Source organism: Leptomonas pyrrhocoris (assembly GCF_001293395.1).
Source record: "Leptomonas pyrrhocoris isolate H10 chromosome Unknown, whole genome shotgun sequence".
In the NCBI taxonomy this organism is placed as follows: domain Eukaryota; phylum Euglenozoa; class Kinetoplastea; order Trypanosomatida; family Trypanosomatidae; genus Leptomonas; species Leptomonas pyrrhocoris.
The window spans coordinates 293,627-319,739 of record NW_015438359.1 but is presented as its reverse complement, the minus strand read 5'-3'; the positions used below and the strand labels follow the sequence as shown (position 1 = coordinate 319,739).

Sequence of the window (26,113 nt, the reverse complement as noted above, 5' to 3'; positions counted from 1 at the left end):
TGCTCATCAGACAGCATGTGCGATTGATCGATAAACCAGTTTTTCGTTTTAAAAAAAGAAGGAAGAGCTTACATGCGCACTACCTTTCCTCTTTCATTCTTGCTAAGCGTTAACAACAGCCACCTTTTACTTCGCGATGAGAAGATAGATGCTTTTTGGGGGATGCTCCTCCTGTGTGTGCAGTAGACCTGATCGCCTGCAAGACTTGGGCTGAACGCTCACGCCATGGGGGAGAGCCGTTAAGGAGCCACTTCGCTACCGTGGTGGTGTAACGATCCACGTACTGCCCCTGATGGATGTTGACTGTCCTTTTCAGCAGAGGAGGAAAGAAAAGGCACAAGCAAATCTGGAAAGAAGAAGGAGAAGAACGCGTGAGTTGAAAGAAGGAAAGGCGGCCGGATAAAGGAAGAAGCCATCGAAACCAACGACACGGGCAAACAAAGAAAATGAGCGCCGCCACCGTCGCAAAGGGTGACGACACAACAGAATCTTAAAGAGCGAGAGCGAGAGAGAGAAATAAATAAATGAGGGAACGTGAAAACACCAAATACCTCAAAACGTAAATAATAATAAAAGCGTCCCTGTCGTGTTTGCTTTGTTTGTTTGCTTGTTCGCTGCCTACACACGACTCTCTCTTCTCTGCTGCTTCTTTTCTTTGTCTGTTGGTTTGCCTCCCTTCTCCCTTTTCCTTTACACCCGCTCGCGCAGGTGTCGTAGAAGTGCGGCCCGACTCCGCCAATCCACCGGCTCCTCCGGCGAGATCGACGCCTCCGTCAGCCGTCCCGACGGAAGCGCCTGACCGGCCTTGCGGTCCGCCGTCTCGTCCGCCGGCGTCGTCAACAGCTGCACCGCGACTCCCAGTGCTGTGCTTGACTCCTTCGTGTGACCCAGCCGCCTCGACAGCTCACCCCACAGTGCCCACAGGGACGCCGCACGGGGGAGGTAGAAGAGCGCCATGCTGCACGCCTCCCAACTCTGCGAATGAAATCCGGGCAACTCCGCGTAGAGAAGGGCCAGGTGGTGAAAGCACTCTCCGAGAGCCGTGTAGCGGCCAAAGAGCAGCTGCGCCTGCTCATCCGTCGGTGCTGGCGGGGTAGTAGCAGTGGCGGGCGTGGCTGCACTGCGTGTGGTGGCTGCCTGAGCCGAGGGGCGATGGTCTTCCTGCTGCTGCTGCTGTGGGGAGCTGATCAGCTCCCACCACGGCCCGTATGACCGCTCCAACAGCACAGCCGGCGACGCGTCCACCTCGTCGGCGCCAAACGTCAAGAGGCAAATCGCAAGGTACAGCATCGGCAGCGCCTTCAGCAGCACACGTTCCAGCGCGAGGGGGACACGACTCGCCAGCGTAGGGGTCGCATTCGCCGCGGACGGAGAGACGAACATCATCGCAGCGGCGACGACTTCAATTGGGGGGCTGACAACGGTATCTGTCCTGTTCGCCGACGTGTTGTGCGCATGAGCACCCACAATAAGTGTGGAAGAAGGAGAGGTGTATCCCATGGCCTGTGCGCTTTCCATTGCGGCGGCAAGGACGTCGGTGCCTTGGTCGCCAAAGAGGAGATAGAGCAGACGTTGACGGGAGTCCTCGCTACGGTTGACGAGGCGTGCGTTGCTGCGCAGCACCGGTGGTACGGCACAGGAAAGGTGAGGCATCCGCATCGTAGGCGAGGAGCCGTCGATGAATCCACCGCCGGTCCGCAACAACGCGGGGTCCGCCACGCCATCCAAGACCCTGAAGTAATACCCCAGCAGCACCGCAGCGTCCACCAATAAAGACTGTGCAGCAGCGAGACCGTCCTTCGGCGAGCACGCAAAGAAGCTCTGCGAGGTCAGGGCCGGCTCGTAGGCGTAGACGCGTACACGGTACCGCTGCTCGCCACCGCGTCGCTTCAGCAGCTGTGTGCTGGCTGCCAGACTGCGCAGCGCAACGGCGGCCGCCTCGTCCGTGCCGTTGTGCGTGCTTTTGCCATGTGTCTTTAGCGCTGTCGGCGTCACCGTGTCCGCATGGTTGTGGTGGTAGTTGGCGCTTGTCAAGCACGCAGTTGCGGTGGTCGTCGTCGTCGTGTTCGTGGGTTGGGTGGGCGCGCCAGGTGCTGCGGCTGGCGTCGTCCACCGCCCTTTCCCTGCAGTCGCGGTGGCGCCGACGGGTGTGTTCATCTCGCCGCCGACGTCCGCCCCTTCGACCGACGTCGAGGAGTGCGGAGGCACGAAGGCGGCTGCGGCCTCCTGAGAGGCGGCGGTGATGTCGGCCAACACGGAGCAGACGAAAAGACGCTCCTCGGCCTCCGCTGCGTGGCCACGCGTGACGACGTGGATGTCGGTCCCGCAGGGGCATCGGTTCGCCCGCAATACCGCATCCAGCCAACATGGCTGCAGGACACAGCCGAGGCAGCTGCGTATAAGAGGCGTCGTAGCACCACCAACACCATCACCATCAGAAGCATCAGCGGCAGCTCCACCCGCCGCGTGCACCGGGGACACGTAGGGCTCGTACGCACGTGTGACGGAGTTGAAGACGGACACGGTGTAGGAGACGGTCGCGGTGTAGTGGGGGTAGTGCGTGAACTCGTCAAGGGTGCGCCATAACGTGCGGTAAGAAACGCTGGATGTTTGCTTGGGATGGTCTGACGCTCCTTGGCTGCTGCTCGTCCCTCGCCGACTGGTACTGTTACTGTTGCTGTTCGTGCAGCGGCTGTTGAAGGCGCCGCTGTGCCAATGGCGCGCAAACGCACCGACGGCGTCGCTTACGCGGAAGTGCGGCATCCACAGATACCGAGTAGGCACCGGCAGCGTTGCGGGTGCCGATGTCGCCTCTGCTGCAGACCCTCGTGCGCTTCCCTCTGCCGTCGTTGCGCCGGTAAGGGTGATCGCTGTGGGACTGGCAACAGCAGCAGCAGCAGCAGCAGCAGCAACGGCAACCGGCAGCTCATTGTTGCGCGCCTTCGCCCCGTTCGCATCAGCACCGCGACAGCAAGCGCCCTCCAGTACACGGGCGTGATCGCGCGTGCTCAGCAGCTTGCCATCAATGACGTACATAATTGCCGCGAAGAGCGCAGCGCGGCCAGCGTCGCGGACTTCCACGCGGTCCAGCACAGATCGCATCGTGCTCGCAAGACTCCGGTTGTGCATCGTAGGCGGTGAAGCGCGAGGGCCGTCAGGCATCGACGACGTTCTTTCCTTCCCATTCAATGCTGTACCTTCCGCCTTCCCCCTTCGGTGCGTTAAATAATGAAAAGAGGTGGCCAACTCCGCCCGCATCAGGTTGCTCGCACGGAGACACAGCAGCGCGTCTGTCACGATGCCGCGACGCTTAACCGATTCCGACGTAACGGAGGTCGTCGCGGCGGTGGTGGTGCACGCGCTGAGCGCACCGGCGGACATGTTTGACGTGGTGCGCTGGTCGCTCTTCTCAGCCGGCGCTGCGGCAGGCAACCGAGTAGGCGCGGCAGGCTTTCCGCTGCTCGACTCCTCCGCCGCCCCCACACCTCCTTCCCTTCCAGTTGTTGCCTCACGCACACACGCCATCGCGCCTGTCTGCTGCTCCCCGTCCTCGGCCACCGGCTCTGCGCTGATCAGCAGCGTGGGTTGCGCGCTGGTGAACCGGATCGGCAGCAGCGGAATGCGCTCGCGCAGGCGCAGGCCGACCACCACCGGTTCCACCGCGCCGTACGATGCCGCCTCGTAGGCACGCACGTCGTCCGACACGGCGGCGCCGTCACCCCACGATGACGGCGGTGTCACGGGGGTGCCGTGCGCGGGGGAGTAGACTCGCTGGGGCGGCCGCGGTGTTGGCTGAAGCACGCCAAGACCGGCCGTAACGGGCACCACTGCTTTGGTCGATGTTGTTGGAATGGAAAGCGGCGCGGTGTGGCTGCCGCGTCGCCGGCGGGGGGGATAGGTGTGGGTGGGTGAGGGATGCGGTGGCAGCGGCGCTGGAAACGTTTGCTGATGCTGAGAGGAAGGCGTGCTCGCCCCCGACCCCGCCAATGGTTTCCGCTCCTTCTCGCCGTTTCTGTCGCCGCTGGAGCTACGGCCCTTCTTGCCCCAATCCCGCACACGGAAGAGCCGCGACGACTTGCGCTGCTGCGGTGACGGTGGTGGTGGCGGTGGTGGCTGCTGACCGCGTGGTGCCCCACCGCTGCCGCGACCGCGCTCGGCAGCCGCGTCGATCGACGAGGCCCGCGAGGACGCTGGTGAGCTCTGCGCCGACGGCGACGACGCCGCTGACGAGCTGCGTCGGTGCGACGAAGTGGAGTTACTCCGTGACCGTCTGCGTACGCCGTCACCGCCGCCGCCGTCCCCCGCTCGGAGGCTGGGAGGGTGACTGGTGCGGTGTGGCGATGGCCGGTGTCGTGAGTGCGGCGTGTTGAAGGTGATGGCACGCGGCTCCTGTACAGACACCACGAAGTTCACCATCGGCGAGCGCAGCGGGGGCTCCCCCATCGAGCCGTGCCCGAGGGAGGGGCCGGCGCCTCCGCTGGCGTTGGCCACGCTAGCAGCCACGGCAGCAGAGGAAAAGGCAGACGTGCCGGCGCGGATGTATGCCGTCCCGTCGAGGGGGGCGGAGAAGCGCGTGGTGTCCTCGGGCCCCATCACAAACGTCGCCTCCTCGCCCACAGCCATCGTGGCGAGGGCCACCTGCACGCCGTTCCACAACGGCGACGGCATGAGGCGACCGCCCTCCGCCACGGTGGAGCCGGCGAGTAGGTGGCTGATGCTGCCGTGGGCGGCAAAGAAGCCGGCCGCATTCGGCGGGAGCGGCTCGCAGTAGAAAAGTTGCCCATGCGTGCTGCCGGCACGACGCGCGGCGTGGAGACAGGACTGCACCACCTCGCCGCACGCACGACGCCGCTGTAGCGGCTGCAGCGGCGGCGCCGCAGAGATCCCTCCTGCCGTCGCTTCGTGATGCGCAGTCGTGTCGGACATCTCGTTGAGCCAAAGCTCTTTCTGCTGCTGCTGCTGCTGTGGTTGCGTTGCGGCGCTCACCGCCTCTGCTGCCGCCGTGTTGCATTCCATTACACCGCCCTCAGACGTTTCGGCCGCCTCACCTCCTGCAGTCGTTGTGGCTGCTGCTGCTGCCGCCGTCGTCGTCGTCGTCGGCATCGGTGCGCGCACGACGTGTCGCGCTGTGCCGGGCACGACCTCCTCCATCGCATTCACGCCCGTCGCGCACAGCTGCGTGGCGAGGGGGTTCTCCCGCAGGAGACGCGCCTCCTCCTCGGAGAGCTGCTTGTACCGCGCGGGTTTGACGACGTAATCAAACGAAAGTAAGCACGGAGTGCTGCCGCCTGCTCCGTTCAGGCACCGCATCACCTCCGCCTTCACTTTGCTACAACTGGGGACGTTGGATCCGTTGCTGCCGCCGCCGCCGCTGCTGCAGCTGTTGTGGTTGCTGCGCTGCTTCTCCTCTGCAAGCATGCTGAGGGTGGTCGTGGCAAGACTCACTACGGGGGAGCTGCCGCTGCCGCCGTGAGGGGGGTTATGATTAATACTTTTGTTGTTACTGCTGCTGCTGTTCGCCGCTTTGTGTAAGGCATTTGCTGACGCCCCATAGCTCTCTCCCGTGGCGGCGAGCGATGACAGCGGCGTTAATGATGCCGCTGCGGCGGACGCCGGACTTGCATTCGTCAACGTCGCGAGGGACGGTGGTGGGGGTGCGGAGAGGAGCGTGCTGTCCTGCCCAGCCGAGTACGACGGATCGAGATAGTTCGCAATCACACCATTCGTCTTGTACAGGGCCCACAGCACGTCTCGGCCCGTCGCACCAATGCGAAAGGTGGAGGGTTGGAGGTAAACGCCAGTCAGCGGCAGCGTCGCAGACGGACGGGGCGCGCTGTCCGGCACATTTGTTGAGGGGTGCGCCGGTGTAGCCGCCGTATCTGCAGCTCCGCCGTTGCGGCTGTTGTCCTTCGACTCGGATGAGAAAGACAGCTGAGGCGGCGTCACACGAGGTTCGCTCTCGCGGCTGCTGAAGACGATGCTGCGTGTGAGCTGCGGAGGAGGCCGAGGGTCCATCACACCGCCCAACGCACCCATATTGACGGGGCTGCTACTACTGTTGTTGGTGGTGTTGATGCTGTTGATGCTGCAGCTGCTGCACTGACGCTGCTGCAGTGGGGTGTGTTGGCTCTCACCAGCTGTGCTCCCCGCACAGGTGTGCCATCGACGCACATACGGCGTCTCTAAACTATTGGCTCCCGACACCGGCACCGATCGGGACGCCAGATTATTACTGCTACTGCTGCAGCTTTCACTCGTGTACGTACTGGTCAGTGCGAGGTGCAACGTTGTGTTCGACAAGGGTGGGGCCTGCGCACCTTTTCGGGTGTCGTCGCGTGGTGGCGGCGGTGTCCGCGTGGTCGTCTGCTGACGCAGCGCTGTCACGCTCGCTTCCGTGCTGCTGGCGTTGTTGCTGCTGCTGCTGTTATTGTTGTTGTTGCTGCTCGGCCCGTCCGTTGATCGGGTTGTCGTGACCGGGAGAGAGAGGAAGAAGCGCCCTGCCTCCTCGTTGGTGCGGTGTGTGTCACGATCTTTGCGGGAGCGCAGCGGGGATGGGGAGAGCGGCGGCAGCTGATCGGCCTTCTTCCCCCCGGAGAGGCCCAGCGAAAACATGTCGGACGGCTGTACTCCCTCCTTCTTTCTTCTCCTTGATGAACACGAAAAAATTTTATATATATAATTATCTGTGTTTCGCCGATCACCATAGCATGCAACGGGGGGGGGGGAGGGAGGAAGCGTTTTCTTTTCCCTTCTGCCGCCCAAGGACCCGCGACGTCGTCAACAGCGCAGACGAGCTTTACAAGCGAAAGAATGTGTGAAAGAAGCGCGAAGGAAGACAAGAAAGAAATCTGAAGAGCAGACGATGGACCCCAACCGCCGACAAAGGCTGAGGTATAACCAAAAGGGAAAAAGGGAAGTAAAACCAAGAGCGTACCAAGCGCAAGATGAGAGGGAGAAAGAAAAGTGTCGACACACAACGTCGCAGGCCAAAGAGCAGTCAAATATAAATATATAGAAGAAAGGAAGGAGAGCTACACGGTAAAAACAAATGTAATATATATAAAAGATAATCACACAAAAGCTCTGCGTAACAGCAAATCCAAAACAATAATAATAATAAACAGACAATTCGCTTACATTCCACTAGGTGTAACTGCAGAGAATGCGCCGGCTGAGGAGGGGCAGGAGAGAGGAGACGAGAGGGCAGAGGTTTGTCGATGGAGACCGCCCATAACGCTGCTGCTGCTGCTGTTTTGAAGGTAGTGGAACTGACGAATCGGAGGAAGGGTGATATCCGCGATGCAGATCCCTCGTGAAGTCGGTGATCGCTTAAAGAAGGAAAAAAAAAGGCAGAAGAAACAAGAAGAAAAGCTCCAAAGCAAGTCACCCGGATCCGTTGTTATTCCTATTATTATTCTTATGTCGTTGATGTTGTTGACGATGTTCCTTTGCGAGCTTGTCGAGGGCGGAGGAGCCCCTCTTCACGCGGCGTACACGAATTTCTCTGACGGTCGTTTCGGGGGAATTACTTTTTGTGTTTTTCTCCTTCTCTTCTTCGGGTGTAGTTGGTTCTCTCGCAGGGAAGAAGGGAGGCAACTCGCTTTCCAGATGCGTATCGCCGCAGCAGCGAGGCGGGAGAGGAGAGGAGAGGAGGAGGGGAGGGAAGGAGGGAGGGGATAACTTTCAAAAACAGCAGACGACAACACTCCGCGCAGCAACCATGTGGTACTAGCAAGCAAGAGGAAAAGGCCAAATAATTATCACACCGACGACTATTGAAGGAGAGAAGTATGCGACAGTGGATCTCGTAAGATTGGGGAGAAACACACGATCTTCCACGAATGCTGGGTGAAGGGTTGAAGAGGAAGCAAGGATGAAGAGAACAAACAAAAAAAGACACGGGAGAGCGAGGAAAGGAAGAAAAGCGAATAGAGAGATCACGAGGAAGAGAGGCAGCTCGTCTTCAAAGGGAACGGTGTTGACTCTCCAATGAAGTGCGTCTCGTAGCGCCAAACCCGCATTTCACCAATTCCAGTTTTCGCTTCTCTTTTTTCTCCAGTGCGGAACAACAGCAGCTCCGCTTGCAGCTGAATGCGTAAAGCCACTTTAAAAAAAAAAAGAGGTGCGGACAGCCGCTTTCCCCTTTCTTAAGGCTCCACGAACCATCACGCCTTCGCCCTCCTCGCTGAGGGACGCGTCTCGTGGGAACGAGAGCAACCGAAGGAAGCTGCGGCAGTTGCCCTCAACGCCAGGTATGCATAGCAGCAGTCCTGGAATGAAGCCGTTCTTGGCCGTCGTGGTTCTCTTTTTCCTATAAAAACAAAAAGAAACAAATAAATATAAATAGATATGCAGTGCGGGGTGAACGAAAACATCATCGACAAAAACGACAGAAGAGAGACGACAGCGCCTCTCTCCTCTTTGTGGAGGCGGAGGGGAGGGGACGGCCCTTCTCTTCTCCCCTCTCCCCTCTCCCCTCTCCCTCCGTTGTTTTCTTGTCGCGCAACAGCAATTAATTTTTTTCCCTTTCCATCTCCGTTTCAAAGAAAATAATGTTAAAAAAAAAGGAAGGTGAAATTGGCGAGAAATTCATAAACAAAGAAATAATCGCGCAACGAACCCAACGAGAGAACTTCTTCTTCTCTCTTCTCTCCTTTGGTTGCTCTGCACGGAGAGTTTAAAATAAAAAATAAAAAAGAGGGCCGGCGCTACGGGGGGAGAGGCTTTATTGCTTTTCATAAGAACAATTTTTTTTTTTGGGGGGGGGGTCGGCCGCTTGCTTGGTTGTGCGTCGGTTGTCTTCTCTCCTTTTCTTTACGGCCTGCTTGACAGCTGCTTCTTCTTTCTTTTTCTTTTTTGGAAGATGAATAAGAAGGCGGGTCTTTTGATTTTCCCTCCCCGACTCCCCTTTTCGTCCTCTCCGGGAATCCGAAAGAGGAAGGGAGTCGTTCAGCTCCGTGGTCGAAGATCAGAGAGTAAGAGGGGGGGAGAGAGGAAACGCGCAAACAAAGTAAAGTACTTATAGATATTTATATATAGTTTTCTTTTTCCCCCTGCCGCCAGCGATAACAGCAATTCACACACAAGCACGGATGCGATGGCTTCGAGACCATCCATAAAAAGGAAAGAGAGAAAAAAAGAAGGAGCGTGACACAAAAATGGCGGAAGACGCGCGTGCGCGTGAGGTCGCACGTCGGTGACTTTGTGTGCGTATGCAGGAGAGCAGAAGAAGAAAAACAAAGAGGGAGGGGGAATGCACGGAAGAGCTTTTTTTCGTTCACCGAGAGCTGATTTAGGAATGCGGCTGCGATGCAGAACACATGTCTCCTAGACACCCCAGATGCGTTATCCACAAACAGAAAAAAACGGATAAAGCAAACCAACTACGTAGACAAGGGCAATCACAATGCGCGGGACAGAACAGATAATAATTAAAAAAATGTCCCCTACGTTGATGGGTTTCCCTTTGTTTCGTGATCCTCTGCGCTTCGGCTACTTGTGGCATAGTTGGCTGCCTTCTTTTGGGCCTGTGTGTGTGTGTGTGTGGCTAGTCCCTCAACCCAGCTTTGCTCACCGATGCATCGCCTTTATCCCATTTTCTTTTTAAACTTCTCACGATGCTTCCTCAAGCGCAGGTCGCACATACATCACACAAGAAAACTCTTTAACCGCTTTTCCTTTGTTGTTTGATGTTGCTGCGGTTGACTTCGACGCGTTCATCCGGGGCCTTTGTCGCTACCGCAAAGAGAGAAGAGAGAAGAGAGAAGAAAGTGGCATCATCAAGGATCACAATACACAAAAGAAGGTCAAAAACGGTTTTTTTCTTTTTAGAATAAGAGATGAAAGGAAGGGGGGAAAGAGAAAGAAGAAGAAACGCGTGCAGAGTACGAATAAAAAGACGACAAAACAAGAAAGAAAGGCAAAGCGCCATCACCAACCAACCAACCAACCAACGCCCCCGTTTTGAGTGCCTGTCGATAACAAAAAAAGAAGGAGAAAGAGAAAACCCCAAAGAACGCAAAAGCAGAGGCGCCTTTTTCGTAGCAACGACGCTACAACGCGCCCCCCGTGCTGCAAATATTAGAAAAAAAAAGACAGCGGGTTATTCAGTTATACCTTTTTCTTCTTCTTCCTTTCGTCCTCTTTCCAGGATCCAAAAGAAAACGTGAAGAAGAGAAGACGGTAAAACCAAAAAAAAAAAGAGCAACTGTCGCGCACACACATGGGGGGACGTATATAACAACAGTAAATAATAAAAGGAAAAGCACCATGTCAAAAGAGGAGAGGGAAAGAACCAGCAAGGGTGTGTGTGTAAGTGCTCCTTCCATCAGCTACCCAACGCGTTCGACACGCAGTGGCCTACAATATCGCTCATAGGATTATCGCTGCTCGCGCTACAACGGATCGCTTCGATGAGAGCACCAACTTTTCCCTTCCTAGTGACAAAAAACGGCTGTTTTCCTGTTCTTTTCTTTTTGTCTGTGAAGGACGCCTTCTTTGGGAGAGTTTGGAGTTTTCGTTTTCTTCCCATTTTGCGACAGCACGTAGGGAAGAAGATATCGGGAAAGGAACTTTATCTTCTTCTTATTTTAACAATTTTTCACTTCGTCATCGCCACACGCAGGTTGGATCCCAGCATAACGGAGCAGCGTTATTTCCCTTGCGATCCTTTTCTTTTCTTTGTACTTTCTCACGCTGCTCAACACACAGTTCGATATAGAAAACCCCCCTGAGGTTATTGTTATTGATCAAAGGAGTTCATCGTGGCTGTAGTTGTCTGTTTCTCGCGCAGCAGAGAAGAAGGAGGTGAGCAGCGGGGAGGGAAGAACGCACGTGCAGACGTGAAGACAGAACATGAAAAAGAAGAAAACACGAAGAGAGAGGAAGAGCCTCCCACACACACCTGCAGTGAACGGATGCGGGGAGGACGAAGGAGTTTTTCTTGGGGGGAGGGAAGGGAGGAGGTTGAGTGATAAAAAGAAAGAAGTCGTCTTTAAAGGGAAAAAAAAATCAAATCAAAAAAAGACAAGGTGAAGCATGAAGAAGCACGGAGAAGAGAGAGGAAAAACAAGAAGGAAAAGACGTAGAAAGTCGCTCACAGGCTTTATATATATATATATATATATATCTTGTTTGTTTGCTCGTTGATCGCAGGAGTTTAACTCGTTTTTTAAAGGAATACGTTTTCATAACAATACATCGAGGTGGAAGAATTTGTTGAAGACAACAAAGAACGGGAAACATAGAACGCAAAGCATTGTGAAAGCCGTAAGCACGACCAGCACTTGCTTTTCCTTTGTACACCAAAACAAATACCTAAAACAAAGAAAATATGAGAGGCACCAACGCCCCCTTACCCAAATACGCACACCACTCGTAGTCGTGGTAGCTGCAGCATACCTTTTTCTCTTCTCTTCTTATACCGTATTTGATCCGTCAGAGACTCACCGAAAGAAACCCAAAAAAAAGCCGTTGAGTCCCTTCACCGCCACGGAGCAACGCGTAAACGACGCATCCCCTTCTCGCAGCTTCTTGTGGTCTTTCTCTCTTTCTTGCTCTTTCCCCTGCAACGAACGTGTGCAACCTACCGGAACAGGAAAGCTTACACTTTGAAAGGAAGGAAGCCGCGAGAAGGGAGGCACACCGAGCGAAGGTGTTCGATATACACACCCACACACACACACACGTTCACACAGGCACACACGCAAGCACCGATGGACAGCACAGAGGGCGCCTCTCTTCGAAGTGAAATATAAAAAGGCTACGAGGACGTCCAAAGCGCGAAGACGAAAGCACGCGAGGCTCTGAGGAGGCTTCCATCGCACCATCACACGGCACACAGGAAGAAAAAGAAAAGCAGAAAAGAGATGAAGTAGCGGCTTGCAAAAACCCGCCGGTTTTCAAATCAACTCTTTTCAGCCTTTCTTTTTTTTTAATAGGCTTCTCCGTGATTCTTAGCAGCTACATTCACTGCACCATTCCATCTCTTTAAATCGAAGGAAGTGATACAGTTCTGTGTGTGAATGAATAACGCTTATTTGAAGCGCTCGCTAATGCCAGTAAACAATGCAAAGAGAAGATCTTTGAGACCTCACCTTCTTCTTCTCCTTTTTCCGATGGGAACGCAGGCCTCCTCAAGCTCTCGTAGCGCAGTCCATGCACGCTTTTCTTACATTTAATTTATTTCCTTCATTCTTCTGAGTATTATGCAGTCCTGCGCTCGTATCAACGATGTCTTCTTTTTGGAGGGGCGAGGGGAGTGTCGCCACGCCACCCCCACCTCCTGTCTGTCTCTGCGTGCGTGCGACTGCGGTGAGTGTGTGTGTGTGTGCGTAGGTGTGCATTGTTAATGATCGAGAATGTGTCAGGTTCAGCTCGCACCAGAGCGGCGCCGGTCGACTCCGTCTTCATATTTTTCCGCTCCGCCGTTGCTGCTCCGTCTAGAAAGGAAGATTCTTTTTCACGACGGCTTCACGACGGCTTCACGGCGGATAAAAACTCCTTCTGTGTGTGTGAATGTGTTAGTGAGGGGGAGGTTTCTTTCATAGCTTTTGAAGAGGCGAAGCGACGTGTGAAGGGTGCGGCGAAGGGCTACCCCCCCCCCCCTTTCGGCACGCGCGACGTCACCTCCTCTCCGCCGCCACACATAATACAAACCAAAAGAAACCGCTGACAGGAGTGAAAAAGGGGGAAAAATAGGAAAGAAGGAAAGCCCGCACTAGCACCAACAAACGAAAATAATAATAATAAATACCTAAACTGATTTTTGTGCAGCGCCAAAGAAAGAAAAGTATCATCAGTTTGCATTGCCACATCAACGCCGTCCACCTCGCCTGCGACCGGCTAAAGGGGGGAGAAAAAGAGATAAGATAGATAATAACAGAAGACGAAGCACCCATGCGAGGGAAACGGAGTACAGCGATGCACGGGTCAGCGCGCCCCAAGAACGTGACCATCGCGCAGGAAGAAATAAAAATAAAAGAAGCGGAATACAAAAGAACCGTATACGGAAACCACTACGCGAGGGAAAAACACCGTTTGTGAGGCACGCGCACGTTCAGCCAGCGAACACGAAGCATTCACAAAGAAGAAGAAAAAAGATCAAGGCAACATAGAAACCATCGGACACTTCAGACAGCACTTTCCCGGTGCGTCAGCATCACGGCACCTTTCACGAGTAATCCGCACTCGAGCCCAAACACGCACATTCGGAAGCACAGGTGTGCACGCGCTCGTACGCACGAAGGTACGCGCATCTGTTAACACCTGCACATGAACATATCGGCGCGTAGTGGCGATGCGGAGAGAAGCGGAAGCACCGTGCGACGTGTCGACGTTCAGAATCGCACTGACCCGCCAAACACGATCCGACACACCACCGTCCTCCTTCGCCGTTGGCATGGGTCGTTGTTTTTTTTTTCTTCTTCTTCTTTACCGCTTTTAGTTCGGCATCAGGAGACGCGCCACCTGCGGAAAGCCCGCCTCCATCGCACACTCAGCCGCCGTCATGCCGCGTGCGTTGTGCATCGACAGCAGCAGCGGACCGGCCGACGGGTGCGAGTAACGCAACCACCGCGCCACCTCCGCCTGCCCGCTGCAGGCCGCGGCGTGCAAGAATGGTATTACCGCTCTTCGCCGCTACCAGGGCACGCAGATCGATCATCGGCGCGGCCGGCTCCGGCGCGAGCAGGATCTGCATCACCCGCAGCTGACCGTTCCACGCCGCGATGTGCAGCAGGCTGCGGCCGGAGTAGTCGAGGCAGGTCAGGAAGCCGTTGGTGAGGTACGGGTCGACGTCGCGCAGCTGACGGAAGATGGCCTCATCCATCCCGCTCGCAGCGGCCTCGAAGAGGTAGTCCGGGTCCGCGTAGAGGGCCTCCGCCGAGGGCACAGCCGCGTCCGACGGCGCCTCGTTTTTGGGACTCCGCCGCTTCGGCGACCGCGTGCCGTCGAGCGCCGCCGCGGGTGCAGACGCGGACGTGGACGGAACCGAAAAGCGTGTCCGGTGCGGTGGGGAGGGGAAGGCGGAGCCGCCCACGTTGGGCCGATGCTGCTGCTGCAGCGGCACGCCAGCCGTCGCCGGCACCGGCGCCACACCACGCCGCATGCCCTGACCCCCTGGCGCATTCAGTGACGCCTGCGCAGGGAACTCCGCAGCGGCACCGGCGGCGGCGGAAAACAACGTCGGGCGTCCGTGCGAGGACAGCGTGGACGGGGTGGAGCGACGGCTGTTCGACGTGCTGGAGCTGAGCGGCGGCGTGCGGGGGGCGACGGCGACTGGGTTTGCACCGGCCTCCAGCGCTGCAGGAAGGGCCTGGGCAGGGAAGGCCCCTCCGGCCACCGCCACCGACGGCGGGGGCAGCTGCGCCGCCGACGGCAGCCGCGACCCCTCCCGGGACTGCACGTTCGACAAGGGCGTGCCGTGGATGTTGGGCGGCACGGACAGGAACTTCTGCTGCGGCAGAAGCAGCGGTGCCTGCGCTGCGGCGGTGAAGAGGGAGCTGGCCGACGCGCTCTGCAGGGCCTTTGCGGAGTACTGCGCATCAAACGAGGTGGCCGCGTTGGTGGTCTCCTGCAGCGAGGCGAAGCGAACCGCCGCGACGGCGCTGGGCGCGACCGGCAGCATCGACGCGCTGTTCGGCGACGGTGCATTCACCGCCGGGAGCGGGGTGGAGGCGGGCTGGCAGGCGCTGTTGTTTGCGTAGTAGGACTCCGCAGAGACCGCCACGGGAGCGGCAGCAGCAGCAGCGGCATCCAGCTCGGCCACCGGCGCGGGGATCCGCACACCGGGCACGGCGTAGCTCGTGTACCCGTTGTTTGGCGCCGTGTTGAGGGACATGTTCATTCCTGTCGTCGCGGGAGGCGGGGGTGCCACCTGCGGCACGAGGAACGTCGACACAGCCGGTGGCTTCGCCGGGGTGAGGCTGGGCGGCGTCAGCTGGCTGTTCTGCCCGCCGATCCCACCAAACGCGGCGGAGGAGGAATACACGGGTACGACGGCCGCCGCAGCACCAGCGCCGCCACTGCCGAGCGGCGCGCTGCCTGAAACCTCCACCGGCCGCAGCATCGGCGTCGTGGCGGCCGGGTTCGTCACGCTCGGGTTCGACGCAACGAGGTTCGCCGTACTGGTCGACCGCGCGCCGGAGCGGGGCGTGCTGATGCGGCTGTCCTTGGGCGAGATGGCGACCGGCATCGCCGCCGGGGCGCTTGCGTCGATGTTGATGGCCGCCGGGACCGGCATCGGGGTGGAGGCCCCGCCGGCGGACGTGACGCTGGCGTTCTTGGACACCAGCATCGGCGGGTGCTCGGCGGTGGCCGCCTCGGGCATGGGCGTGACGGTGTAGCGGATCTGCACCGACCCGCACCCGTTGGGCGCGCGCTGGGCCAACGCCGCATTGCCGCCGTGGCTCAGCTGCACCGTCTTGGTCGTCTCCTCCGGCTGGACGTCGAAGAGCGTGACGGTGGCCGTGCCGAGCGGGTCCTCGACATCGACGTACTGGATCTTGTTGAAGGCGCGCAGCGTCACGATGGAGGGCAAGGGGCAGTCGGTGAAGGTGAAGGTCGCGTTGAAGACCGGGTTCACCGTTTTGTTCTGCACCGGCGTCGTCACCGATTGGGCACCGATGGTGGCTGTGATGTACGGGTTCGATGTGCCGCCCGGGTTGAGGGCGAGGAGGGCCTCCGCCTTCTCAATGGTGAGCTTGATAACGGAGTTCTGCATTTGAATGCTGTAAGGGGGAGAGAAAGGAAGGACGGAAGGAGGGAGGGGCGGGTCCTTCAGCGTTGTCCGTAGATGGAAAGAAAACAAAGAAAACAAGAAAACAAATCAGGAAAGGTGAATGGCTTGTCAAAGAGAGAAGAAATAGAACGCACGGCTACAAAACGTCGGTGGTGTTCAGCATCGGGTGTGGCGGCCAGAAGTTCAGAGGAGTAAGAGGTAAAGAGAAGAAAACACAAGAAGGATGAGAGAAAAAAGGGAAAGAACGAATTGCAGGCGAAAACTGCACTGGAGAGATGTCATAGTGAAGTCGCAAATACAAATATATATATATATATATATATATATCTAGAATGGTGTCCTCAAGACAGATTCTCGTAATCATCGGTTTTAGAAGAAGCCTTCTGATACGAAGCAGCAGCTTCGATTCGATTCGCCTTCTTCTTCCTTTCATAGAGATATGTATTTCTTCTCTTGTTGGAGATTGAAGAGATTGAGTTCCGACATTGTTTGAAAACATGCTCGCCCACTTTCACCCCCCCCCCCCGACAGTTGCTCTCGCTCCTTCGTGCGTTAAAGTAGGAATATGACAAGGGTTAGCGTGGCTCAGCTGGTGCCACAGCCGCCACAACGGATAGATAAAACAGAGAATATTGTTCCCCGCGGCAAGAACAGACACCAACAAATAAATATACCTTTTTTTCTTCAAAGAAACCTCCTTTAAAAAAAAAAGGGTGCGTGTTCTCTGTACACGCATCGTCCAATAGCAACCGGAAGGTGCACTCCTGCTGCGGTTACCGAGTTTTTATTGTTAATTATTATATTGTATTTCCCACAACTCCGCCGTATTACCGGGGTGAAGCGGTGCTCGCAACGCAAAGCATGACATGTAATGCAGCGAAAAACAGCATTAAAGGAAAAAAAAAGGCACGTCGCAAGAAACCACTCTCCACTGTGGTGAAGGCACACCACATCAACAGGAGAGGCTCGAGACGTCACATACGCCAACCACTAACGCACACACACACACACACACACACACACAACACGCCATGAGCAACAGATGCAATCAAACACGGCAACAACGAGTCGGCCACAGCGCTGTTCCGCTCCAATGTGTGGCTCCACATCCCCCTTGTTGACCATTAAACATATCTATCTCCTCGACTGCCTTATTGCGCCTCTGTATTACTCCCTCGTCCGTCTCTGCGATCGTGACGACGCTGCGATTGCTGCTGCGTCTGCCGTCGGTTACTTCCACGGTAAGGCTGTGCGTTGCTGCGGTTGCCTCGGTAGTCGCGGTTGTTGCTGCGGCTGCGGTGATCCGTTGGTCCCTGTGATCGCTGTTGCTGCTGCTGCTGCTGTCGCTGCCGTTCGCGTGACGTGCGTGTTGAAGGCTCAGAGAAAGAAGATTTGACCTCATCCTCGCTCATGCGAGACGCAGCATGCGGCACCGCACCACTGTTTGCTGGCGCTCGCTCTCCTCCTGTAGTAGCGGTATCACCAACCTGCGGCGCAGTCACTGATGTCTCGTTTACCGGCTGCGTGCCTCTTGGGCTGCGTGGTGGCGGTTGGCCCTGCTGCTGCTCACGAAGCTGACGCGCAAACGAAGAAAACGGCGGCTCCTGTGCGGCGGAGAGCGGCTTTGGGGGCAAGGGGAAAGAAGAAGAACGGGGTGTCGCTGAGCGCTGGGGATTGCCTCGTTGGACGGGCTGCGTCTGCACCTCCGTGACGACCTCCGCCTCCGATACACCGCGACCGGTAGACGACGTGCTCACCTCTGCTGAGAATGACGATGACGATGACGGGGATGATGTATCTCTTGAGGGATGCGTAGGGGAAGGCGCACGGGTGCGACGCGCCGCGCCCGCCGTGCCTGACGTCGCCGTGGACGCTGCGGCGGAGCCCACGATGTCTATGGCGCTGGTAAACAGCGTGTGCCGGCTGCCCAGACGCATGCCGACGGCGTTCTCCAATTCAGCGAGAATGGGATCGAAGTCCTCGCGCAGCTGCGCCATGTCGCCGCTCTGCATCACACGTCGCAGAATGGGTGAGTTGAAGGACGATGCTGAGACGCCATCCATGTCAGGCGATGGCTGCTGCTGCTGCTGCTGCTGCTGTCGGATAGACTGCGCGATGCGTGCGGAGATGCCCACACCCATGCCGCTACCAGCATTCATTTCAGATGCAGCAGACGCAGAAGACGACGAGGAAAGTGTGTCAGCCGCACCACCGCGGCGCTCGTGGTTGGCGCGTATGTGCGCCATGCGCTCCGTACTCTCCGTCAAGGCCACCATCGCCGCGGGAACTTGCTCGAAGATCTGCCGCCGCGCCAGATCCCGAATGGCCGGCTTCGGGATCAGCAAGTGCTGCGCCATCATCATCTCCTGCTGCTGCTGTGGGTTTCCCCCGCCAGCGCTGTTGTGACCGCTACCGTTGCCGCCGCCGCCCACGCCGCTGTTTTCTGGTGCGAAGTAGAAGTCACCCAGCAAGCGCGTGATGTCCGCCGACGGCACACGCAGAGCGTGCAGAACGTGCTTGAAGGCTTGTCGACGGCGGTAAGCGGGAGGGATCATCAGTAGGTTGCGCAGCGCGATCCCTGGCTCGCCGCGGAAGCTCCACATCGCTGTAATAGCGTTCAACGCGTTCGCCACGCCGGCGATGTGGTACGGCATAAACAAATAGTGCGTGCGAAAGAAGTCGACCAACTTCAGCAGGTAGGCCTCCTGCCACGCGCGGTCCAGCTGCTCCGACATCATACTCATGCGGTAGGCGGCAACGTAGTCTCGGCCGAAGCTGACCTCGGCGTGGAACAGCGGACACGTCGCGATGGTGTGCCCGTGCTCGTAGCAGTGCCGGCAGACGTCGTCGTGCAGCACACGGCTCAGCTGCGAGAGGAAGCTGTTCGAGAAGGTCGGACGAGGTGGGGGCGAGTCCACCGAGGGGACGAGGCCCTCCGCGTCGTACAGCGCGAGCAGTTGGGCCTGCTTCTGTTCCACCGACTCTTCGGGTAAGCCCGCCGCCCGCCAGAGGTCAGTGTACGCCGTGGCGGGGGGCACCATTTCAACCGGAATTCGCCGCAGCACCCGCATGCCGTGACTGAGCTGATGCGTTGCGAAGCACCGCCGCGCCAGCGTCAGCAGCGCTGTGACCAACGCCGGATTCAATCGCACCATTCCGCCTGATAAACGTCCGCGGTTGTACACGTTGTAAACGTACGCCGCCGCGGCGCCAATGCCGTCGTGCACGCAGCTGATCCCGCCGACTTGCTGCACGACTAATAGCAGCTTCTCCGCCTCTGTCGCCGCCGCGGCGAGCTCCGGACAGTCCACGTAGGCGTGCGCAGACGAGAAGCACAGGAGGCAGCAGCGCTGGACCGGGACGGCAGCGGTGCGGGCGGCGAGCGGCGCGCGTTGACGTGCAGCCGACACTGCATGCACGTTGCTGCCACTGCGGGCCATCATCAACTCCGCCTCCGTAGCCCTCATGCTGTCGTCGTCCATCGACGAGGACGCGGCAGCGTCATCATAATCGTCCGCCTTGAGCAGTGCGCGGATGCTGTCCTCCGCAAACCCATTCATGCGTAGCACCGCTGACGTGGTGGCGGCGGACACACACTCCACGGGGGCGTGGGCGTAGAGGCGATAGGTCTCGCTGCGCCGCTCCAACATGGCCAGCTTCGTCACCGTCTTGTTCACCGCATAGACCAGCGGATCGTTGAGATCCATTCGACGCGGTGACGACGACGCCGCCGCAGCTGCTGTCGCCGTTGAAGACGATGCTAAAGAAGGCGATGCGGCGGAGGGGCGATCACGACTCGACGGCCCAAGCAACTCCATGTGGGCCACCAGGTATCGATAAAACGCGTGCAGCCGCTCCGGCCCGGCGGTCGTCCAGCCGTCCACCTGTGCTCGCAGCCGCTGGCGCAGCCGTGCCGAGCCGACGGAGTCCACCAACGCGGTAGTGGTGGATGTGGATGACTTCGCCGCCGCCGCCGCTGCTGCTGCTGCTGACTCCCGCTCTTCTCTCGCCAGTCGCTGCACGCCCCTCAACCATTCCCCCAGTCGAGGACACTCATGCGAGGCGTGGCGTTGATCCAGGCACATACAGCACGTCTTGGTGACCTGCACAAAATTCGGCGCTGCTGCTGCAGTCGCTGATGTGGCTGATGCTGCGGTTGGGTCCGACGGGTGAGGTGCCTTCGTCTTCGCATCCAGCAGCGTCAGCGCCTCCTCCTCTGTTACGTTAAAGAAGCTCACCAGCCGCAGGTAGGCCGCCGTGGAGCGCTGGGTCAGGGGGATGTGGCACAGCACGAAGGCGGCACGGCGGTACTGCTGAAGGCTGCTCAGCAGCAGCGACAGCTCATTTGTGTCGTCAGCGTGCAGCTCGGCAAAAATCTCACGGAATGGAGAAGAGACGAAGGCGACGTACGCGTTCACCACCAGCTGTGCGTTGGGCTTTCCTGCTGCCGCGGCTGGGTTTCGTGCGGTTGAAGAGGACGCGGTGGGGGACGTCGCTGCCGGCGCGGTGGCAGCAACAGCAGATTGCGCTGCTTCATGAATGCGTTGTGCCAGCCTCTCCAGCACCGCCCGCTGCTTCTCCTCAGGACTGAGACTGATGGGACTGCGCTGCTGTTCATGTTGCGCATCCGCGGCGCCGGCAAAGTCGCGCGTGACGATGGGGCACAGGTGCCAGTCGTGGCTGCCGAAGCACACCCGACACGTCTGAGGGCCGAAGACCGCCTCAAAGAACACGCCCTCCTTCTCTGGTCGTGTCAGGTCGTCCTGCGTCAGGGCACGATAGCGGGCCTCGCTCTCCTGTCCGTAGGTCTGCGCGAGAAGATGGAGCAGCGCACCTACGTGTCGCTGCGGCAGCGGAACGAGGCGAGTGTAGACGTAGCCCGCCAACACACGTTCCTGCAGGCGGCACAGCATCGCTACGAGACGCTGCAGCCGCTCCTGATCAGCTGGCGTCGCACGCAGTTGGAAGGTGCGACGGTACACCATGAGCAAGTATCCCGCCACTATCGCATCCACCGGCCGCTCCTCACAGTTGCTCATGCGACCGCGCAGCTCTGCCATAACATCGCCCGTCACCGGATCGGCGTAGGCGAAGTGACGCCACGGGGCTGCAGGCCCGGTCTCCGCCCCGCACGCGCTGCACTGCACGCGGCTGCTCCACTCGGTGTTCTCCGCCTGACACCACACGCAGACCCACACGCCGTCGTGCGCCGCGTTGGTCGCCGCAGACGCGCGGGCGCCGGCGTTCGCTGCCGTGGACAGGTACTTCAGCGTCGCGGCATCCAACTCCTGCGCGGATATGGGCAGGGTGGTCGGCATTGCTGCTGAGGTGCGGTAGGGGGAGACGAGACCGCTGCTGCTGCTGCTGTTGCGATCTCTGAAAGACGCCTCACGTTGAGCATCATCGCTTGTGTCGCCGCGCTGAGCGAGGGCGTACCGACGTGCCGCCCGCTGCAGCTCGAGCCGACGCGAGGACTCCTCCATTGCTGCGCGTACGTCCATCACCGCCGCATGACCGCTATCACCACCACCAGCGACAGGAAATAAGGCGTAGTCCGACCCCACCGACACACCCGGCACCAGGGTGGCGGCTTCCGCGAGACGCAGCGCCATCACGTTGCCGCCGTCCTCGTTCCCTTCCTCCTCTTCCGCCTCTTTGCTCCTCTGCAGGTGTCGCCGTAGCACGTCCGCGGCGTCCTGTGGGCCTCGAAGGTGATACGGACGTTGTGGTCGAGCAGGGCGTCGCTCTCTGTCGTGGTCCTCCGATTGCAAACGATGGACGCTGGCGCTTAGACGCTGACGCGTGCGCTGACGCTGCTGCTTGCGTCGCTCCCGCAGCCGCTCCACATGCTCCGCCGATAGCCGGAAACTCGGGATCGTGTCGGCGTCCTTGGCGGGCACCACCGCCATGCAATTTGGGCACGCACGATCCACGTAGACGTCGCTCTCGGGCAGAATACTCGCGCAGGAGGGGCAGATCAAGTCCCGCAGCACGTGAATGAACGCGTCGCGGTGCTCAGGGAGAAACACGTACACGTTATCCAGCACGGCGCTGTACAGGACGCGCAGCTCCTCCTGCAGGCCCAACCGAATCAGCGCCCGCGCGGCTGGGATGAGGTGGTGATGCAGCGACGGCTGGAGATGGAGTCCGACATCCACCAGCAGCCAGCGGAACAGCTTGCGGGCCACCTCGCGTGCCTCTTCCGTGTGGTGCGACGGGTCCAGACGGTGCAGCAGCCACAGCGCCATCTCCACCCCGTCGACGACGTGCCGGAGCGAGACGCGGCGGGCCACGTTGAGTGGCAGCCACGGATCGGCGCCGTGGCAAAGGACTTCGATGACATCCTGGCACAAGTCGCCCGCCTCCTGTGCGGTCATCTGCGTAAACCAAAGCGGGTTCTCGCGGTTCAGCTGCTGAAAGGCGTGCCACACGAGCTCCCAGTGGACCATCGGCAGCGAGCTGTTCGCACGCAGGCCGCTGGTACGAGAGCGGCGAGCGGCAGCGGCAGCGGCGACTTCCTCGTCCACCGCGTTCGAGAGCACCTCGCGTGCTTCACGCATGACCTTGAAGAAGACGAGAAACGGGGAAGGGTGTGGGGCAACCGCACGCGAGAGGCGAGGGTACAGCTCCAGCAACTCCTTCGCTGATCGACGCGGAGAAACGGTCGTCACCGCCGTCGTTGTGGTGGCAGCGGAAGCCTCCGTTGCTGCTGCCGCTGCCGTCTCCGACGCGTTTTGAAGGGGTATTGTTGACCGCGGCGTGCGATCTCGCCTGCCCAGCACAGCTTCTTCTTCCTCCGCGTCCATCTGCGCTTCAATCAGCTCTTGTGCTCGCACCACCTCATCCCGCAGGACATGACAGCTGCGCAGGTAGCGGCGCAGGACGTGCTGGGCCAGCAGCGGGGAGGCCTGTCCAGAAAAGCCAACACCGCAGCGCAGCAGCACACGCGCCGTCGTGGTCGCGTCAAGTCCGTAGACGATGCCGTGCTGCTGGTGCAGCATGCGGAGTGCGGTGGTCTCCCACAGCACACGCCGACTCGCACGCGGAGGCAACGAAGACGACGACGGGGCGCCTTCGGTTGACGCGGTCCGCCGCACCTCCTCTTCCACCTCCGCAAACAACGACTGAAAGGAGCTGAAGCCGAAGAGCGCGCCAGCAGCGCCGACAGCGCGAAAGTCACCGGCAGCAGCCGCGGTATCGCTGTTGTAGTGCTCGGCGGCGTAGCCCATATCCACCGGACCCAGCGCACACCACCGCATTCCTTCGGTGCTGAAGGTGCTGGGGACTAATGCGGAGGTGGCAGACGACGGAGGAGGAGGAAGGGCGGGGGCTGCGCTTCTTGCCGAATCCTTCTCCGCCGCCGCCTCCTCTCCGTTCGCGGATGTGTTCCTCTCAGAGAGGCGTGCATTCGATTGAAAGAGAGGGGCGCCGATGCTGGGAAAGGTCGGCATCTGCACCGTGCCGCAGGTGCGGGCGGCGAAGGCGAAGCCAGGGATGTGGACCGCGTCGAGCGGCAGCCTTGAGGACGGCGCAGGGGACCGCGACGCGCTCGGTGACGCGGCAAGAGGAGCAGAGGAAGCGGAAAAGGGAGACGCCAAAGACGCCTCTCCGCGCTGTGCACTTTCCGTACCCTGCGACGCAGCAACAGCAGCAGCTGCTGCAGCTGACGCCGTGGGGAAAGACGGCGGAGGAAGAGGCGGGGGTGCCGGCGGTGCCCCAGCGGACATCGGGTAGGGCAATCCGCACAGCGGGACCCGCTTCAGCAGCGCACTCTCGCCAGCCCGGGTCAGCACCCGTTGCATCGGCCCACTACTACTACTATTACTACTACTACTACTACTACTGCCCGTTGAGCTCGGCATCCGCGCCGCCTCCGCCGCTTCAGCGGGTGACGATGACGACGATCCGTCGCGGATGCTCAGCAACCGCCACAGCAGCTGTGAGTGTGGCAACTTCGCCTGCCCGGCCGCCTGCACGAGCAGCGACCACGCATGCGGGGTGATCCACTCGTTTGGGGTCTCCTGCACCAGCTCCGTGGCGACATCGAAGAGACCCTCCCGCAGCGTCGCCTCCAGCAGCAGGGCACGGATGTCCGGGGTGTCGTAGAGGGGGCGGCACGTGGCGTCGGTTCGCAGTCGGGCCGTCACGCGCTGGAGGGCAAAGGTCGCGGCGGCCGACGTGCTGCGATCAGTGCGGGCGCCGTGCATGGAGGACAACAGCGCCTGCGAGACGAACGCCGGGGCCGGTACGCGGTGCCGCAGAATCCGGTCCAGCAGTACCACCGGCGCCGGTGCGTTAGGGTGGTGGAGGAGGCGCTGAGTGGCGTAGAGAACGTGCCCACGCTCGAGGTAGCGGCGGAACAGGCGCTCAAACGGCTCGAAGTCCTGCATGCGTCGGTAGGCGGCGTCGTGCCCACACACCTGCGGAGACGCCGCAGCCGCTGCCGCTGTGAAAGCAGCTGGAGACCCGTCGCGGTAAGGAAATGAAGCCATGCGCACGCTGTTGCCGCCACCACGCACGCGGCCGGCGTAGGCGCTCGATCGAGCCCCGCCTGCCGCGGCACGCGCGTCAAGACGCCCTTGCAAATGGTATACGCCACCGCTGCAGCCGGGCACCTCCTCGCCGGAGGAAAGAACGAGGTAGGGTTGGGTGGTGTGCAGTCGGTGTCGTCGCATGAGACGAGCAGCGAGTACCGCCCTGCTGACCGGGGCCGCACTGGTGCCGTCATGGCGTTGGTGTCGGTCAGAGTCCGCGCCGCGATTCGAGAACTGCGTAGAGGATGTGTGTCGCTGTTGCTGTGGCGGACGGCGGTGGGCACCGTGGGAGCCGCCATGTGAACGCTGCGCAGCAGATGGTGCGCCGTCGGCACCGAAGGATGTGAGCACTTCCTCTTGGTCGCTGCTGCCTTCCGTGAGGTGTGTCGAAGGAGGGGCACCGGCGCTGGCGGCCTCGCTAGCGCGGCGAACACTCATGCAAAGCGGCGCGGAAGCCGCCCGGGCCACATCGGCGCTTAAAAAGTTCGTTAAAGGAGTTCGAACGGCAGCGCTCATGGAAGCGCCCCCGCCTCGGGCAAAGCGGATGCCATGTAGCGCAGTGTCGGATTTTTTCTCCGCGCATGTTGGCGACGGCAGCAACACCGAGGAAGACGCTGCAGGCGAGGCACTCCTTCCTCTTCTGCTGCTGCTTCGTTGCCGGAGCCCTAAAAGGGTCAGCGTGCAACGCGGAGAACGCCGCTGTGGTGTCTGCGTGTGCGGTTTACATGAACCGTTCAGCGATTCACACGCCGCTGTGGTCACATGAAGGGATCGGCGAGGCAGCAGCAGATGCCCCGCCCCGGCTGGCACAGACGATGGCAGTCGCCGTGGTGGCGGTGTTCTTCCCCGCCACAGCAGCGAGGAATGCCGCATGGTGGCCGTACGTGGGCTTTTGATTGTTAGAAGAAACAAAAAAAAACTGAAATCACAGATAGCTGATTTATCCAAAGAAAACGGCACCCAGGACAACAGAGCAAATGAGTATATATATAAGAGAGAGAAACTGTAACGGCAACACAGCAGGAAGTACGCAGCGGGACACCACCAACACAAACCGAGGAAAAGAATAGAAAAGAGAGGAGGGGATGAGACACTTCGAAGAAGGAAAGAAAAAGGGGCAACGCCAGTTTGTCACGCCGGAGGACGACTTTTACTGCAGCAGCAGCAGCAAGAGGCCTTTTAAAGGGGAGAACAGACAACAGATATGGAGCAGCGGCGTTAAGGAAAACTCCAAAGCATGAAAAACAAAGAAAAAACAAAAACCGTATGATATATATATACATATATATGTGTAGATTTTGAAAGGTCCGTGTGGTGGGCGCTGAACTGCTCAGCGGTGATGTGACGCAGCAGCCTCGTTACGGACGAGCTTTCAGAAGTTTCCTATTCCTAAAAAGCGGGTGCGGCTACAACAACAGAAAAAACAAAAACAAATTTAAAAAAGAAACAGCGACAAGATGTATATGAAACGTTAATACTCACGATAAACACCTCTTTTTTAATTACTTCCTATAAAATATCCTTGTTTGCTCAGAGTGAGCTGTGTCAGCAGCTGCTCCAACGCCTCTCTCGTGACCTCAACACACGCCGTAAGCTTCCAAAAGAGAATGAAAAAAAGAGAAAGAGGAGGGCGAGGTCTTTTAAGCAGACAGAGTTGGGTGCAAACAAGTTTCCTTTTCCTTAATAAACCCTTCTTTCGGCGCCTTCTCTTCTCTGTCAAACGAACCCCGTGGCCCACCTTCCGGAGTGTGAGATTTATCCCTCTACGGCTACTGTCGCCGCATGTGTTCCAGTGCGCACACAACCATAAACACGTATAAAAGGGGAAAAAAAGAATAGA

At 59.0% G+C, this 26,113-nt stretch overlaps 3 protein-coding genes across 3 annotated transcripts; all 3 read right to left on the bottom strand.

The window, feature by feature from the left end:
• Positions 1-690: 690 nt before the first annotated feature.
• Positions 691-7,846, bottom strand: ABB37_01937 (hypothetical protein; the record flags this gene model as incomplete). Its single annotated transcript, XM_015798640.1, has 1 exon — positions 691-7,846. The coding sequence occupies exon 1, from the start codon at positions 6,610-6,612 to the stop codon at positions 691-693; it is 5,922 nt and encodes a 1,973-aa protein (XP_015662118.1). The 5' UTR covers positions 6,613-7,846.
• A 5,649-nt stretch (positions 7,847-13,495) lies between these two features.
• ABB37_01936 (hypothetical protein) lies at positions 13,496-15,877 on the bottom strand (the record flags this gene model as incomplete). Its single annotated transcript, XM_015798639.1, has 1 exon — positions 13,496-15,877. The coding sequence occupies exon 1, from the start codon at positions 15,719-15,721 to the stop codon at positions 13,496-13,498; it is 2,226 nt and encodes a 741-aa protein (XP_015662117.1). The 5' UTR covers positions 15,722-15,877.
• A 1,013-nt stretch (positions 15,878-16,890) lies between these two features.
• On the bottom strand, positions 16,891-26,047 carry ABB37_01935 (putative mitochondrial hypothetical protein; the record flags this gene model as incomplete). Its single annotated transcript, XM_015798638.1, has 1 exon — positions 16,891-26,047. The coding sequence occupies exon 1, from the start codon at positions 24,787-24,789 to the stop codon at positions 16,891-16,893; it is 7,899 nt and encodes a 2,632-aa protein (XP_015662116.1). The 5' UTR covers positions 24,790-26,047.
• Positions 26,048-26,113: the final 66 nt, after the last annotated feature.